Source organism: Rhamphochromis longiceps, linkage group LG20, assembly GCF_057381845.1.
Source record: "Rhamphochromis longiceps isolate RC_006_pf linkage group LG20, R_longiceps_female_GT1.1, whole genome shotgun sequence".
In the NCBI taxonomy this organism is placed as follows: domain Eukaryota; kingdom Metazoa; phylum Chordata; class Actinopteri; order Cichliformes; family Cichlidae; genus Rhamphochromis; species Rhamphochromis longiceps.
The window spans coordinates 22,384,709-22,403,405 of record NC_140576.1 but is presented as its reverse complement, the minus strand read 5'-3'; the positions used below and the strand labels follow the sequence as shown (position 1 = coordinate 22,403,405).

The following is an 18,697-nucleotide window of genomic DNA, read 5'->3' as shown; positions in this document are numbered from 1 at the left end:
GGTCTGCTACTAGGACAATGTCACCATTACTTTTCAGAGCCAGGTCAGCCAAAAAAGATTCCAGGGATTCCTCTCTGGCTGGCTCCAGCGCTCATGACAACAGTGACAAAGCAACCAGAAAGGGGGGGAGGACTGAATGTAAAGGACATCCATCCTTTTAACGGAGCCTTGAGCTTGAAATTAAAACAGCTTTTAGGGCGCCTCTCATCATTGCCGGCTTTGTGGAGAGTGCTGATGCAATGTGGCGCACTAAAGACACAAAAGCAGACAGTGAGTGTATTCTGAGCAACAGCCCTGTAAGACAGTAAAATAAAATAAACCCATGAGGTGATGTGGTGTGCCAGTGTGTAAAAGGTCACATGGTGGGGGCAGTTCTTGGCAAAGCCTCAGAACACTCTAATCTTCAACGCTTAAATCTATCTTTAATGCACGTTTTCTGGTTTGATTCCTCATCACACCAGCAGAGTATGTGAAATCACTGACCTTATCAGAAGCTGGGTATCAGCCACATGTGATCTACAGGCGGCAAAGTGTGTCAAAATGTATCCAGGAGAGCGCCTTTGTTTCCTGCCCCACTGGAGGCATCCTTCTGTTTCCAGTTGCGGAAATGACTCATGACTGTGTGCCGGGTTCAAGTTTCCATGTGCTCTCAACTTTGGCCATGGACACCAATAAACTGACCAGCTCCACCCTTCACAAGCACTCATTAACGTCATTTGTACAGTATCTTTCACTGCATCATCCTGTGTTCTTATCTCCCCAGCATTCATACACTGCTGCCTCAACTTGCTAAAGTCATAGCAACAGCCCCTCACTGAGTGTTGCGGTTGGTATTTTTGCTCTGTGTACGTGAGTCTATCCCTGTTAACTCCAGCATGATGGATGATTTTGTTGGAGACAGACTGTAGGATTAGGAAACAACATTGGCTGGTTTTCTGGTCCACAAAAAGCCCCCCCTCAAGTGGCTCTTCTTCCCTAATGGATAGGTAATGTGAAATGTGAGGTAGACATTGATCCCTGTAGGCCAACCAAAAACTCCTGGTGAATCCTGGGACCTCAGACCCATCAATCATTTCCAGAGCCAGGGTATTGTCCCCGCAAGGAAAGACAACCTATTATTTTAACCCCCTGATGGGTTTTCATGCAGTGTATTGATGAACTGAAGAGTGTCTGAACATGCCAGCGGCTCTGGGGCATGTCCAGGGCATCACCATTACATGAAATCACCTTAAGAAGAAATTATAGGGTAGAGAAAATAAGACTATAAGACATTCACAAGAATTGTTTGCCCTGTGTTCAGTGACAAAGCTTTCCACGCAGATTAACAAGCCTTGCAATTATTATCTTACAGGTCCGAAAAAATGTAAACATCACAATGGATGAAAAGAGAGCAGGTGCTGTGCGACACTCACGAACTTCACACACCAGTGATTATCAAAGGAGAACAACTTTGGAAAACATCTTTGACATGAAGGGTGCATACGTGGCGCACATTCCAGACACAGCCTGCTCACCACACAGCGGATTGGGAATGAGGTGAGTGCAGACTTTTAGTGCAAACACTCTACAAACATAATGTAGCTTCGGCTTCTTTGAGATGGAGCACCGTCTGCAGTCGTCCAACATGCCACGTGTCTACAGGGCCAGCCAGCCCGCCATCTGCCTTGAAGACAAGACTGGCACTTTCCCTTGTAATAAAACGCAGCTGGGAGATTCAACAGCTGCTGAAGAAGAGCTCTTTCCAAATAACAAGGGGTATGTGCGTGCGTGCGTGCGTGTGTGGTTGGCAGGGAGGGTAGCTGTATTTCAAAAGAGGATAGTGAGGATGTAAGCAGATGAGTGCAAGCACAGTCCCCGTGTCTTAAAAGGTAGACCTGTCAGCACTCTTTGAAAAGTCTTTGGTAATAGCTGGTTAATGGTTAAGTGTCCCAGTGGGAGAAAAACAGTTCAAAATGTTATTTGTTTTGAGTATTTATGACTCGAGCTCTATCTTAACCTGTGCCACAGACATTGTTTGCGCTAAGAGAATTAGTGAAAAATGTGGCAAGCTGAACAAAGTGAGAATACAGTGCATGCGGGTCTTTCTTTGACAGATAAATTTGTATGCCGGCGCACATGCATACAGTGTGTGCATGTCGGCACGGAGACACAAACTCGCGCGCGTTCGCGTCTGCTGCTCGAATTGAAATTAAATTGATTTCTCTTATCTCCGTCCACACCCTTGCTCCCTGCTCTCTTCGCACATATCCTTGAGACACCAGACTCCAGGTGAATTTCAATGTCAAAGACACAAAAGGTAACGCAGAAGCTGCAATCTGTTCATTCTGTCAAGAAGTTGTGTGTGTGTGTAGGTGTGCGCGTGCACTTGTGTGTGTGTGTCTACAGTACGTGCAGTGTGATTGGTTGGGGATAGGCCTATTCATCTGTCTGGTGTGATCGTGGCTCTGTAACTGGGCCTAGGCGTGAGTATGCACTCTGTGATCTCCCAGATAAGAGTCATCCATCTGCTGTGTGTATCTGTCAGGGCCCGGGCAGCCCTGCTTATCACTGCACTCATCCATTTCCCTCAGTCATACTCACTCCATTCTCTTCTCATTTTAGCTGTTCTCTCTGCTGCACTACTGAAATGCTGTGCTTCATCTTGATTATCTGACGAGCAGTGGATCCCGCTCGCGTTAAAAACCCGAAGGCGTGTTTATGTGACGCGCGGCTCCTGCAAGCGTGCGTGCACCCCGAAGCGTGCACATCGAACGCAAGCTTCGCAAACAGCACTACAAGACCTACATTCGCAGACACACACTCACACACAGGTAGTTGTTATTCAAGGAGGCCTATCTCACACCGTCAGATTATCCACTATTGATGAGCCTCAGAGAGCAGCTCATGCCCCTTTTTTGTACACATTGCAGGAGAAAAAATAACCTCCCCCACTTTAATCACAGATGAGGAATTAGCTCCCGTGTGTTGTTCTTTCATTTTTTTTGTCACCGTTAATCGGCCTGAGATTCTTAAGATGCACTGAAAAAAAAAGCGAAGAACATGAAGCAGCATGACAAGATGATTTGTGTACAGTATCAACAAGAGCTCAACCCAGGGTAGTGTAGTTTACGCCGGAGAATCCATTTAGGATTTTGCCACCCCACACATAACAAAGGCTTCACAGACTACCCTCAGACCACAAAGCAGCCTGAGGATGGTTTTACCCTCCCAGCAATCTGTACTTAGTTTGTCACAATCAATATTGTAGGAACCAACCTCATTATTAATTCATAGTCATGAAAACATGTGGTGCTCTGAGATAGGCCAAAAAAAACTACTTCAAAGATGAGACAAACACTGTTTCACATGGGATCACTTCATGTGGCCATAATGTGTTTCATCATCAGTATTAATAGTATAGGCCCATCCTAGACCGCATACCCCGGGTGCTGCTACAACAGGACAGGTTTTCGCTAGTGGAATATTTATAGCTGTGCATTAAAAGTGGAATCAGGGGTTTAAGTGTACCATTGCAACAGCACTGCTGGTCCTTTGTCTGGGCCTGTCCAAAAATGTCTTGCCCGTGGCTATTTGCAGTGCTACATTTGAAATGTCAAATCAAAGTTGGAATACAATAAAGAACAGCTGTATCTCAGCGGGTCTTCTTTGATTCTTCCCGTCAAGATGCAAGTGCTGCAGCCAAACATATCTGAGATCACTTTAATAAGTCACACATCTATAACTTATTAGAAGCGGTTCGTGTTCGTGTGAGACAGCTGAGGGAAGACTTAATCATTTCTCATTTCTACACACCTAATAGCCTAAATGCTGCTGTCAAATTTGGCTGTTTATGAGATATTAGATTCACTCATTAAAAACAAAAAAATTGACAGCTATTCTAACAATAGATTGGCTTAACCACACTGCCATCTTGTGGCTATTTTATTATCATTATGAAATCCTTTGTTTAACTCTTTCCACCTTGGAAACTTACTAGAGGGCAAGCCTTGTTTCTATGAACTGAGTGATTTCTGTCTTGTTTTAATGCTACTTAAAGAACAAAGAGGCTGAGTGTGCATCAGAAGGTAGTGAGGGTGATCCCTGTCTATGCAGTTTATTGGGACTACTCTTGGAAAAACCCAGAACCTATTCTAATGGTTATAAAACCACTTTTTTATTAATGAATACTGAGTTGTAAAAGCTCATCTTTAAAGGTACAGGAGAGGTGATCAAATGTTGTCTTTATGGAAAGAAGAGCTAAACAGTCTTATTGAGATCTGGAACCTTTTTTTAAAGGCAGACTGATATACAATAACCTCAGTAATGTGCAAAAGTTTTGGACCACTCATCATTTCTTTACACTTTGTTTCTAAGCAGCCAGGCGTGCTTGTCATTTCTAAGTTGGCCTTGAGCAATAACACCACAATTTCTGAAGGTCTCTCACAGTTTTTCTTTAATAGTATTTTGCACCACCAAGGTGTTTCTCAAAGAGCTGTTAGCTGAACACTTGAGGAAACTGGACAAGCGATCAAATCAATGATGAATCCAAATGAGATATTTTTGGTTCACTATGTACAGAAGAGATCAAGAGGGAGAAACAACAGTGAATGTCTCCATCAATCTGTAAACATGGTGGAGGCTCCGTCATGGTTTGGGGCTGCATTTCAGCCAGTAGTGTTGAGGATCTCTTCAAACTTGATGGAATTATAAATACAGAAAAGTACTTATTGGGAAAGTGTCAGTGGCTTCAGTCGTGGATTGGCCTCCCTAGAGCCAGTATCGAAATAGTGTGGAATCAGACTGAAAACAAAAGACAAGCCAGCTAACATCCAAGGAAGAGCTTTGGGAGAATTTTCCTTTTTGTACTGTATTTGCATGTACATTTGCACATTTTCTTGGCAAAATGCAAAGAGGGCAATTTAAATCTTTTTCTCAGAAGTGTACTTGCACAACAATACAGGCACACAAACACAAAGAAACACATTATACATGGTCAGAATTAAAAGCAGGTGCAAGTGTGTCACTGAGTGCATTTGTATGCATCAGAGGATCTGAACCCAGATGTTCCAGGCTCGATGTGAATAAGAGGAAGAGAGATATCCAGTGACTAGATGTTGTAAATATTACATATTTATGTTTTTAAGATTTTTTTTATTGCGTAGTGGGGCAGTGAAGAGGAACAGGTAAGTGAGGGGTAAGAAAATATTTAAGAAGCCAAACACATAGCAGCAATTAAATACATTTAGGTATATAGATATGATCAAGACGAGGATCAGAATGGTGATTTAACCCTTGTATGGTGTTCGGGTCTGTGAGACCCGTGTTCATTTTTCTTCAAAAGAAAAATCAAACAATTAATTATTTTTTCACGTGTAAATGTGTTGTGTCTTTCCACTCACTCCACTTGATTATAACTGATTTATTTATAACATTTTATATAAAAGAAAAACGAGAAGCACATTAATTCATAAATGTGATCTAACAAAGGTAAAGGGAAAAAATTAACCATGTTTGCTGTTCATATGTCTTGTAATTGGGATGAAGTAAACATCTGTTGAGTAATTTAACATAAAATTGTTTGATAGTGTTAATTTGGAAAGCCAAAACTCTAGCGGGTCCACCAGACCCATGAACACTGGCTGAGTAACAAAAATACGAACACCACACAAGGGTTAAGTGATTCAAGTGAGTTGTTAGTGGCAGATGGGCTGGTCTGATATCTGAAATTGCACATCAACTGGGAGTTTCCCACACAACCATCTCTAGGGTTTACAAAGAATGGTCTGAAAAAGAGAAACGATCCAGTGAGTGGCATCTTCCACTGGTGAAAAACTGGTCAGACAAGAATGGCTAAACTAATTTGAGATAAGTGCAACTCCTGTCAGCAGAAACAGAGAAGTGGGTGCTACAAGTGCTACAATTCACACAGAGGTTCACCATAAATTGCTGAATAGAAGACTAGAAAATGTTGCCTGGTCTCATGAGCCTCAATTTCTGCTGCAACATTTGGACGGTGGGGTCAAAATTTGGAGTAAACAACATTCACCCCACCTTATATCAGAGGCTCAGGCTAGTGGTGGTAGTGTCATGATGTGAGGGGTGTTTTCTTGCCAGACTTTGAGCCCCTTAGTAACAACCGAATACTGTGTAAACACCACAGCATACCAGGATATTTTTGCTGAAAAAGTCCATCCCATTTTGACCAAAGTGTACCCATCTTCTGATGAGTCGCACCAAGTAAAAAGATCTCAAACTGGGATCTTGAACACGATAAAGAGCTCAATGTACTCAAACGTCCTCCAGAGTCGACAGATCTGAAGCCATAAAGAGCACCTATGGAATGTGGTGGAACGGCAGATTCAGATCACGATGTGCAGCCGATAAATCCACAGCAACCGTGTGATGCTATCGTGTCGATACAAATCAAAACCTCTGGGAAATCTTTCCTGCACCTTATTGAATCTGTGCATGAAGAATTAAGCCAGCTTTTAATGCAAACAGGGGTAAAACCGGGTACTAACCAGGTATACCTAAAGAAGTGGCCAGTGAGTGTATATTTGGGCATAAACTCCACAATAGATAACAAAAATTTTCTCTAGCACAGCGGTCCCCAACCGTTTTTGCGCCACGGACCGGTTTATGTCCGACAATATTTTCACAGACTTTCCTTTAAGGCAGGGATCTCCAACTCCAGGCCTCGAGGGCCGGTGTCCTGAAGATTTTAGATATCACCCTGGGTCAACACACCTGAATCAAATGATTAGTTCATTACCAGGCCTCTGGAGAACTACAAGACATATTGAGGAGGTAATTTAGCCATTTGAATCAGCTGTGTTGGATCAAGGACAAATCTAAAACCTGCAGGACATCGGCCCTCGAGGCCTGGAGTTGGAGACACCTGCTTTAAGGTGTTGCAGGAAAATACAACAAAATAAAACCGGTACCGGTACCAAAAAAAAAAGATGATTTATTCATAACACACGGAAAAAGACCCAGGGAAACAGAGTTAATGATAAAAACAATGAAAAATAACGATAAAAACCAATAAAACCCCTGAAAACCATCCATGTCACACCCGAGCCTCAACTCTCGCGGCCCGGTACCAAACGACTCACACATCGGTACTGGTCCGTGGCCCAGGTGTTGGGGACTGGGGATCTAGCATATGTCAACCACACAGACAAAGTGAAACAACTGTCTATTTTATTAGGTCTGAGCAAAAACTTGACATTTATCTTTAAAACAAAAAAAGAAAAAAAATTACCCAAAACAACAAACAAGTAGGTATCTGTAACTACAGTGTTCTATAAAACACAGCACACAAAATATAACCTTCTGATCATGTTTATGAAAAACCCTCCAGATTATTTGATAAATTTATCCATGGATTAAACATGTTTTGCCTTATCCAAAAGACAACGCAGAAGTATTATTTACAGGTTCCTTGCTAAGAAAAGTAAGCAATACAAATACTAGCTTTGTTACAGTGCACCCCATCTGTTGCTGTGAATTTAACATTTACTAACACTGTGCGCAGAAAATTACTCCCCCCCCACACGGCCTTGTAAGGAATATAATCACTTCATCTTATATTTCGTGCTCACAGGCATGCCATAATTTGGATTTGTAGAAAAACAAAGTAATAAATACCATCATTTTAAGCAGATAACACAAACCTTAAACACGTTACATTAGATTAAACCTTCAATGATTTAGAAAGTAAATTTCAAATTAAGTTAAAATCTAAAAGAAAATCAAATATCAAAACTCTTCTTACTCAAGGAGTGCTTTACAAAAATCCACAAAAACGTCAAACTACGCAATGATTTTAAACACCAGAGATGGTTTACAGACTGCTGATGGAGGCTGGTGTGTAGCAAGACAGGACACGTAGAGTAGGGGAGAAAGAAAAACCCGAAACAAAACACAGGTAGTCTATTAAAACAATAATTGTTCCTACTTACTACAGTAGAGTACACGTTTCTTTATACACAACCGACAATAACCAGAGTGTGTAAATGTCTGAAAAGTCAGCACGGTTCTTTCAACGCGACTACCGCCATGATCATCCCTGAGAACAAATTTTGGTTCAGTACTCAGTGCATCTAAAATGTACTGTAACTATATCAAATTTAAACTGTGACATATTTGCTTTGTCACATGTCGATTCCTAAAAAGCCCAGAAAACAAACAAACAAAAGAAAAGCCCAAATGTGACAAGATTGCTAATAAAGCCTCTGAAGGCTTCACTGTTATTTGAAGAATATGCAATGCAAAGTTTTATGCCACCAAATAGGGGCAATCAGAAAACTCACCTACACGCGTACAGGTTGTAGTACAATGCTCTTTAAATCGAAAAACAGTAGAAGAACCAGGAGGCATAATATGCCCAAGAATCTGCTTAGAAAAAAAAAAAAAAAACAACTGCAAAAAGTGTATCAGAGTACATCAGAAGACACAGTACCAACTGTATAAAACAGAGGGGAAACGCGCTGCCTTGGCTTTGTTGTTACAGTTAAACCTGATTTAAAATGCTTCTGTGTGTTTATTTGTTATAAAAAACAAAACAAAACTGGATATTCTGTGCATAAAAATGACTAACATCAGGAAGAAGGGTTTAATGTTTGCTGTTAGTCTTCACAAACCAAGCATTCTCTTCATCCTCTCGGTCTCTGGTCCCTGCGGTGACTCCTTCAAGCTCACGTCTTCTTCTTCTTATGCTCCCTCTTCCTCTTCTTCCTCCTGATCGCTGTCATCGGAGCCTACAGGACAAAAATCAGACGTCTATCGTTTCAATGGGTCACTTTAATTATCCCACAAAGCAAACTTTAAAATAAAAAAGGTGAATAAAAATAAAAAAAATACCATAATTTAAAAGAGTAGGAAAGAGGAAAAAGATTATGAATTGAATCCATGTATTGTTCATTCTTTGATTTATTTGTGTTTGGTTTTAAATATAGATTTGGGGAAAATGAATTTTCTTATTTTGTTTCTTTTCTGTTTTGAAACCTAAATTGAAAGGAAAGAAATAGTGATGTTTTTTTATTTTTACTTAAAAAAAAAAAACAAAAAAAAAAAACCGCAGGTAAGCATGCAGTGAAAAAGATTTAGTTTTGCTGTAGTAATTATGGCTCTAATTAAATCCTATGAGAAATGTATTAATGAGCCTTTTAAAATTGGGAAAGCACTTAAGAAAATCACAGCTGGTATGGCTCAAGAATGTTTTATAACACTGAAATAGACCTTATATTGCCTTATTATCCCATCGCTTGTGGTTTCCAAAAGTAGGATGGGAGACAGAGCCTTCAGCTCTCAGGCCCCTTTCCTGTGGATCCAGCTCCCAGTTTGGGTTTAGGAGACAGACACCCTTCCTGCTTTCTAGATAAGGCTTAAACTGTTGCGGTTTGATAAAACTTACAGTTACGGCTGGATCAGAGGACCCTGAATTTTCCCTTAGTTATTCTCCTATAGGCTCAGGCTGTTGGGGGACTTCCCAAATTCTCCACTCCCCATGTAACCCACTACTCAAGTCAATAATGTGTCCTGTAGTTTCTTGTACCACCTGCTGTTCATCATATCCCTATGCTCCTCTTTTCTATCTTCTCCATCTGTGGATGCCTGCACTCTTCCTGAGCCTGGTTTTGCTGGAGACTAAAAGGGAGTTCATCCTCCCCACTGTCACCGTCCTTGCTCACATCATATTACTGTAGAGTCTTGACATCACAATATAAAGTGCCTTGAGATGAAAGTTACAGTGGAAAAAAACTGAGAAAAACTGAATTGTGTTGAAATTGCGCTCTTATTTTCATTATAACACTATAACAAAGTAAATACAAATTTTTTTCAGTCATGGTTTAAAAACTCAAATAAAACAAGATGTTTTCGTTGCTTTTCTGATTCAGCTTAAATAAATCAAAGAATGAAGGATACGCAGACTGAAATGCCACCCGCAGATTCAACAGCCTCCCACTGATTATTTGTGACAATGGTGAATTTGTAGCGCTGCTGTTAAGAGTGATGTCTTACCGTCGATCACAATCTCTCCACCATCCTCCTCCTCCCCTGGGCTCTCATCTGAGGAGGAGATATTTCTTGTCTATTCAGTTTAACCCGCATTACTCATACATTTAAATTTCAGCTACAACACAGCCCAGCGAGCTCAACACTAAATGGACGCAGACATCCATTTTCAAAATAAGCTAGAAGTGAGAATGAGCTTCTGTATAATGCGGGATTTGAACCGTTTTATCCATCCCGTCTTGGCACTGACCTGCACTTTGCCCTCTTTCCTCCTCTTCTTCGCCTTCCTCCTCCTCCTCCTCTTCCTCATCCCTACTGTTGCCTTGTTCAGCTTCACCAGCCTCCTCACCGGGTTCATCATCCGAGTCAGAGATCACAACACAGTCGTCTCCGTTGCCGTTGTCAGCCGTTCTAGCCCCCGTGCCACTACTGCAAAATTAAAAAAAATAAACCTTCACATTAACAGTAAACACGCTCTTTGTTTTGATGTGCAGCCCACTCAGCTACTGAGAATACTTCTGTATTTTACGGCTTACGATGTGTGTTTCTCCCACTGACTGTTAGTTGGTAGGATCTGTAAGTTTATTTTACCTGCCGTTCTCCCTCGGTTCCCAGAGAGGAGTGAGGTAGTATCTCAGAGGGTCTCGGTACAGGTCGTCCTTAAGAATCTGAAGAACAGCACAAATTTCATTTCAGTACATTTCAATATGTTGAGATGCACATGTTCAGTTTCACACACCATGTGCATTCCTGCCAGAGGCAAATGTTTGAATAGAAAACACACAATGCACCCCCACAGACACACACAAACACGTTTTCCTGATGGCATTGTTTAAGAATTTTCCTATTATAGGGCTTCCATCAGAAAATGTAACCCTGGCGGCTTTGGTCAGGTGGGCAATTTAATGTCGCGCTCAATTAATATGGAACTATTAATTCAATCTTTTGAGGCAGAGAAAAAAAACGCATTAACTATTAACTGAAGAGGGAGCAGCATTTGGGCCTCAATGCGTCCCTGCACACACAGCGGGTGATGAGAGAGAGAGAAAAACAACAGGGCATTCATTTCCCAATTTACAGCTTATACCAGTGAAAGCCCACTGAAGCACATCACTAACAAAGGGCAAAGCCTGAGCCAGCCATAAGTGAACAAATATGGACTTAGAAATGGTAAATCGACTGGTATTTTTACAGTGATTTCTACTCTTACTGAGCTCTGAAAGCACTTTTTCACAACACGTCACTTGGATCGGATCAGCTGCCAGTTGTGCTTGGCATGCAAAACATTTATTAATAATCGTTCATCTCTCAATAGTTAAAAACCCTCAAATCGCCAGTAATGGCAGATCAATATATTGATCCGCTTCTGCTCCATACTTACAGTGGCTTATACATTTGTAGAACATGTGAAAAAGCCGGTGTTTAAGACCGAGAGGAGATACAAGGCATCCGGCTTCAAAATCTGGCAAATATCCTGGCGCCATCCGCTGTGGCGACCCCATGTGAATAACGGAGCAGCCAAAAGAAGCTTAATCTGTCACACTCACAAGCTGATTGATGCTTCAGATTAAATTTGGGGTTGCTCAAGGACACTTTGACATGGTGGGAATCAAACCACAGAGCTTCAGATTTGTAGATGGCCCACTGTGCCCATAAGGCCCCTTTCCATTAGTACCTACTTGGATCGACGGGTTTTCTGTTACAATTGAGTACCACCCAATGTGCGAGATCGTTGTCATAGCAACGTGGCTGAACTTCCAGCGATGTAATTAGTATGCGACATGAACGCTACAATCAAGGTGGACGTCGAGCGGTCTGAGGCTTTTCATCAGACTCTGAGACCACCGTGTTGTTTTTGTAGCCATTTCCTTGTTTTCGGGGTTTTAAAAATGTTGGTTTGATTTTCGCGAACGAGACCCTCTCATAGCTCATTGATTGATGCCACTTACCAGCCAATCGGTGGCATGCAGTCTGTTGAAATTACCTTGGGTTGCTTGGAACCCCTTGATGGAAAACCCTGAAAACCGTGGCAAGCCGACCAGAGTAGGTATTAATGGAAAAGGGGCTTTAGTGACCTCATCAACTAAACAGGTAAAAGAGTATTTAGCTATAACGTATGGGTTGGCTCTTTATTTATTTTTAAAATGTCTTTATAGTCTTTTTAAACTGTTAATTTACCATTGAAGCTTTTGTATAAAAATAAATAAATAAATGAACGCACACATTTGCCCAGTGGTGGTCCACTTGATAGACACCCTGATTTTTATATCTGTTAAAAACAAACCAAAACAAAAAAGGAAGTGTCCTTATTGGGGCTGCGCAATTATTTAACATTTATTTTCAACCTCAATTTTGGAAATCAAGATTAAACTGTGTCACATTCTCATTTTACCCCTCTCTTTTCTTTACTTGTGCTCCATCCTTAAAGTCCAACTTTACTCTCAACCAGACTGTGGAAGCTTCAGTTCACTTCACATTTATCTAGTTCAAAAATGCAATTACGGTAACTGAAAGAGGAATTTCTTCTATTTTTAAAGGGTAATAAAGTCGCCATTTTTCCAAAGTCTGACTGTAATCATGTTAACTAAATGTGACATAATTGCTTCAAGCATTTGAACTCTGACCCTTTCAGCACACAGCTGGCACACCATGCTTGCAAATAATGATTGTCTAGCAAAATCTAATAATAGGTTAACAAAATACCTCTGAAACTGTTGCAGCCTAGTGGGTCTGAAAGCTTTCGAATACAGCAACACACATTTAAAACCAGGAGATCCTGTTAATCAAAGCTTCAAATAGAAAATGTTTTACCAAGTGAAAACAGAAACTGGAGCTCCTACAACACCGTTACTAAGTCTCCAGATCTTGATCCAGGTTGATCAGACACAAACATGTTAAAATCTGCACAGTAAATTCTAGTAAATCTGTTTTTATTTTTCTGTTTCGATCTAACCTGCCTGAAATTCTTTACCAGGCAAGGTTACTGTTTCTATTATTTGTTGCTGCTTACTGTTTCTGTTGTATTATTGTATTAAATGTTTGTGGTGGCTGCCGCTTGTCTTTATATTATATTAGGAGTACATTTTTTGCTCTTTCCTCTTGTCTTGAATAGTGAGTGTAATTGTCTGTCCAATTATTGTGTTTATTCTATTATTTGAATCATTTTTAAAAACATCTTGCCAAAGAACTGCACTTGAAAATTAGCCAGCTGACTAACGCTGCCATACTCACACAAATGTTGATCAATGTGTTGTCCTTATAAACAAATAAATAAAATTATACTTATCGATTTATTTTCGCTACAATCCAATATGTGGGTGTACTCTTTTGTACCTGTGCTACATCATCTTGTCCTGGGCTGCTGTGGTCACTGAACCAACTGAAAAACGTCTCATAAACACCACGTGAAGACTTCCTGGGTTCACTGTGGGCTGTCAGGTTGTGTCCACGATGCCATAGAATGGGGTTGGAGAACGACATGGGAGATCCTGAAAACATGAGCAGCCAGGATTAGAACATGATACTGAGGATATAAGCTTCCTGCTTGACATCACAAATGATTCTTTCTATTCATGTGCATGACGACAAAGAGTAAAACAGTTAAAGTAATCTCAGCCAATCCTCCATTTCATAATGCAACTGTGCTGTCTGAATACGGTGTGTGCCCTTCTAAAAGCAAGTTTCGCCACTCACCAGCCGTATTGTAACTGGGCTTTTATTTACATGAGTCCCCTAAATCAGTGGTCCTCACTTTATCTTGAGTGCCCCAGAAGCTGAAGTTCACTCTCGCATTCCTTTTTTTTTTTTTTTTAAATCAAACAGTAAAAAGGAACCCAAACTGAAATGTATTACTTAAAGGTGCAATAACATCAGCAAACCATAAAGATAAGAAACACAATACTTTACTTATCCCAAAGTTAGGAAGAAAAACATTAACAAACATTGACCTTAGTTTCATTTAGTTTATTCCACCTGGCTCACCTGCAGTGAACCTGTATCCTATAGTTTGAAAACCACTGATTTAAATTAACTTTCAATTTAAAAACATAAAACCTGAATGTACAGAATCACTGCTGCCCTTTTGGCCAGGTCGCTCCTGGAAATGAGATTTAAATCTCAATGAGACTTTCACCTGGATAAATAAACAATAATATAATAATAATGCTTCACAATGTGACACTGACAAATTTGTCAAGTTGTTTGGTTTACTTGCAACTTCTCATTCCCATATATTTTATAGGCAGCTGTAGGGCTGTGCGATATGACCAAAACCTCATATCCCGATATAAGAATTCTATCATCCCAATAACGATATAAATCACAAAAATGTAACATTTTCTGTAAATTCTGTGAATCTCGGGCAGCTCGAATTGCGGGAAGCGTTTCCAGCTGGGCGTCGTGTACCTGGAGTCGAGTGTTTTAACAGATGCATGAAACGATACATTTTTAGACATAAGTTGTCACGGCCGCCGTTTTCTTTGTGAGTATTTATTACACGGCGTGCTGCGGGGAAAAGCCTGTTCTAATGTTTGAGTCTAAGGTGTATTTTTTTTTAGCACCTGGCGGCTCTTTTTTGCTTCTCATCCGTAAATACTGCACACTCTTTCATGCGATTCAGTTTATTTTGAAAAGTTTCAACAGGATCTTGAGCTTTATCGTGAAAGGTTTATGTGGAAAATAAACAAGCAGACACGCGATGATTTTACCGTCGTTGTTGCTAACGACAATGCATAAAAACAGTCGCTTGTCTGTCCATAGTGTGGTTATATTAAATATAAGAGAAAGAGAGAACTTTAAGAAATTAATATAGCCACTACAGGGACCATCAAAACGATCAAAAAAATATTGCCGTAAACAGTTTATTTTGCGACACCACGAAACAAACGATAGCGTAAAATGAAACGATAGATGTTTTTATATCATCATCCGATATATATCGTTATATCGAACAGCCCTAGGCAGCTGTTAATGAAAATTTCCCATTTAGTTGTCATTTTCCCTTCCAAAATATGACCGAATTGGGGGGGAAAAAAGCAAAATTGATAACTCTACTTTTTAAGATTATCCTTATATGCTAGGGCTGTACTGAACCTCATTTTTCACAATACCAGTGTAAATTTTTAAATGATATTAAAATGTCATATCAATATATTATTGACACACCAATGGCATGCATTTACTTTCCTTAGCACACACTACAATGACTCAAGCCCAGACACATCTGAGAGCAAGAACTGCATGTTAGCCTCCATTAACCACTTTGTACCTAATAAGGGAGCTACCATATCAAGCTCCGACAAAGCACAGTGCTTTCCAAAACATGCAAGAAAATTGATCCCAGTAAAGGTGGAAACGACAAACTTGTTCCACCAGTTGACGCAAAAACACACCGTTCTACACAAACAGGCTATTAAGGCACATGAGGAGGAGATACTAGGAGCTGGTGATGTGTGACCTAAAGTAAACAAATGCCTCACGTAAGCACTGCAGGAGCACTTCCTAGCTGCACATAATGCAACTAGGGAGTAACCCTTTCCTATCATAAGTTCCTATGTGATAGGAAAATCAAATGGTGGATGCAAAATTACTCATGTAGTTGCACGGTGGTAAAAAGAGGGCTTTAAGCAGTCGGTTAAAAAGGTCGACCCAATATACAACATCCCAGGTTGAAAATGTGTTTTAATTATATTTTATTATGTGACAATACTGTGCATATGGTTAAGTAGTAGCTGTCCAACTAAAGTGTGGCAGTTATTTTATGCTTTTTTGGAGAAAACATTTGACTTATGTGGGATGAAAAATGCCCTTCATTTTGATCACACTAATAAATGCTGCAGCCTGCAAGCAGCAACCACTAAAAAAATGTTTTGTGTTTTTTTGTGCACTGTCAAAAATCGTATTACTGTATTCTCCAAAAGACTGATATAATTTTGAGGCTACACTATGCTTTACCTAATATCACTTGATTTTATAATCACATGTTTATTTTTTACCTCCCATTCCGAGGTGCAGCTCTTTCATGATGATGTTGTTCTGAAAGTAAGGGTTTCGTCTGAAGTGGAAGCGAATTCTGTAGCCCAATTTGTTATTCTTGAAAGACTCAATCTGAGGAAAAAGGTAGGAAAACGTGTTTTCTTCCATTCTACAAATATGCATCAGCTGAGATTGTGAGAATAAAATGTCCTACCTCAAGATCAGTCATGTAACTAAGAGCGTCTTCATCGGTCTCATCAATGTGAGCTGAGAGATGAGGATGGTTCAACAGCTGGCACATCGAAGTTACGAAAAAACAACATGACAAATTCACTTTAAATACTCAAACACAGCATGGCAATCGGTCGAGCGTTACACTTTCATATTTTAAGGATACAGCTGTCACCCAAAACCCAGGGATCGTTTTCGTGATAGAACTTCTCTGATCCAGATGCGGGCGCCGCTGACGACTAATCTTCAACTCCAGCCTCTGGTGAAGCCGGGCACTTTTCTTCTCAAGGGCTTCCAGCCTCATCTGTACTTGTGCCAGGAGAGCCACCGACTGCCTCAACTCTGGAGCCATCTTTACAGACACAATGGCACATTCGCCATCATCGTTTTCCTCATTCTCTGATGGGAAAGAGGAGCTCGGTGTGGAGGAAGAGCCAGATACCGATTCATCGCCCTCATCTGCTTCAGGCACATCATCTGTATCCTCTCTGTCAGTGCTATGCACAGATGTGGAGCTATCTGCTGCCGCTGCTTGTGTTTTGGAGCCAACTTTTGAGGACTGGTGTCCCCCGCGCTGTTTAAATTTACTCCCTTGTTTCACCTGCTTGGCCTTTTCAGATGAACAAGGAGTCTCTTGGCTGTCTTCTCCGTCCCCCCCTGTGAGACTGGCCAGCGCTTCAGCAGCTGCTATGGCAGCTGAGTCGGATTTGTCCAGAGGAGCTGTGGGACGCCGCTCTGTTTCTACTGTTTTCTCTGCTTTGTCTTTTGCATGAGCCGACTCCTGCTGATCCGAGGACTGCGGCTTGTCGGTGCTACTGCTGGTGTGGTGGCTGTCAGCGCTGGAGCTGTTGACAGGCTGTGAACTGGTGCCACCAGCGCCCTCTGAACCCTGATCTGCTTTCACAGCGGCTTGTTCCTCTTTGCCATCTTTCGACTGGCCTTCGCTCCCGGCTGCTTCTTTACTCTCGGCTTCACTGTCTTTGCAACTTTCAGAACTAACCCTCGTTTCATCTGGCTGGTCACTAAGTTTTGCGGACTTGCTGGGAATCAGGCTGCCTTCATCCTTATCGGGTGATGGACACCGTTTCCTCGATGCAGAGTCAGCGGACTGTTTGCAGTCCATCACTTCACTCATGCTAGCTAGCTAACAAGCTAGGTAGCTCGCAAGCTCGTATAAAATAAACTGAAGTGCAAATAACTGCACGACTGCGCTCGTTTCCGAGATAACACTTTTGGGGTTGACGTTGTGATCGTAGCTCAGCCTACATTCTCAATAAAGCAACAACAGGAAGCAGTGCTCGTATTTCTCTGCGGCCTTGCGGAACGCTGAAAATTAGCACGCTGCTGCTAAAGCTGGTTAGCTCGGCTTACCCAATTCTTGCGTCCTCGCAGTCACGGCCGTACCACATGCTCACAAATAAAATCCTAACAAGAAACACTCGTTCCAGATAATCAAGCCCTGCCACGCTATATCGCCGTTAAGCCGCAATCCGCCTTCTTTATAATAGTTTGCTTTTGCATTATCCTTTAGCTTACTATCCGTGCACCGACGTGATAGAAAAACAATCCTGTGATTGGCTGTGGTACGTCGCGCTAAAATGTCTCGACCAATCACATACAAGGGTGTGTTTACACGGTAATCTGTAGCGGAGCCGCCGCGGGTTTACTGCGCAGCAAGCGCAGGGTCTCGAAAATCATTGCGACAATACTGGGAAACATATTTAAGTGTTTACACGACAGCAGTAAAAAGAGACACTTTACACCACGCTGAACAAATTATGTTAAAATGAAAATATGCATATTAGCCCACAAAAAACCCGCCAGATGTAAGCAAGGACTTGGCTTTGTTTGCATATGAAATCATCTGCGGTGCCCACAGTGGCTTGTGTGGTGGTTAACTGAGTATTGCAGAACGGATGCAGCTTGGGCCTATTCCAAGAGACGATTTCACACATATAGCCATGCATCATAGCCTATTCTGTATATAGGTTGCGTAGCTTCTCCCCCTCGTCAAGTTGCTGAAGGTTATACAGAAGAATCACAAACCAGAGGTCATCTGATCCAAGATAATCAAATCCAAGCAAGAGTCATCTACAGCCAGGGCAACCCCCCGCAAAAAAAGATTCGGAATTATAAGATTATCTTGTAGCATTTCATAATGCAGCCCACAACTAACGGTGTGATTACACTAGAATTAAATGAGATTGCTATGTATTTTATCTGAATTACAATGTAATTACAATTACCTAGCAATACTTGGCAGTAGATGTATTAAAATAAGGAGGTAACAATTCAAGTTTTTACAGAGAAGAAGCAATTAAAAGTAATATTAAGTAATGCTCAGCTTCCAGGTATTATAGCAGAACCCCCCCCCCCCCCCCCCCCCCCCCCCCCCAAAGTTTCCCATCTTACACTATAAATATAGCATGCCATAATGTTCATCATGGATGCTCCACTATTGAGTTCTCCATTTGTATTATATATAAAATGTGAT

The 18,697-nt window shown here is 41.2% G+C and overlaps 1 protein-coding gene across 2 annotated transcripts; it reads right to left on the bottom strand.

Annotated features, from left to right (window-relative positions):
* Window positions 1-8,380: 8,380 nt before the first annotated feature.
* On the bottom strand, window positions 8,381-17,789 carry tspy (testis specific protein Y-linked). Of its 2 annotated transcripts, XM_085393691.1 has the most exons (8): window positions 16,370-17,789; window positions 16,187-16,264; window positions 15,993-16,104; window positions 13,333-13,487; window positions 10,591-10,667; window positions 10,250-10,428; window positions 10,006-10,053; window positions 8,381-8,741 (listed from the first exon to the last, which is right to left on the bottom strand). In XM_085393691.1, exons 1-8 carry the CDS (start codon window positions 17,336-17,338, stop codon window positions 8,695-8,697), a joined length of 1,665 nt encoding a protein of 554 aa, XP_085249817.1. In that variant the 5' UTR covers window positions 17,339-17,789; the 3' UTR covers window positions 8,381-8,694. The 2 variants fall into 2 exon arrangements, with proteins under 2 accessions (XP_085249817.1, XP_085249818.1); XM_085393692.1 differs by lacking the exon at window positions 10,006-10,053.
* Window positions 17,790-18,697: the final 908 nt, after the last annotated feature.

Coding starts and splice junctions, on each gene's coding strand:
- tspy (XM_085393691.1), bottom strand. CDS start 17,338: ATGAGTGAAGTGATGGACTGCAAACAGTCCGCTGACTCTGCATCGAGG. Junction 16,265..16,369: donor CTGGGTTTTGGGTGACAGCT/GTATCCTTAAAA, acceptor TCGATGTGCCAG/CTGTTGAACCATCCTCATCT. Junction 13,488..15,992: donor GCTGCACCTCGGAATGGGAG/GTAAAAAATAAA, acceptor TCATGTTTTCAG/GATCTCCCATGTCGTTCTCC.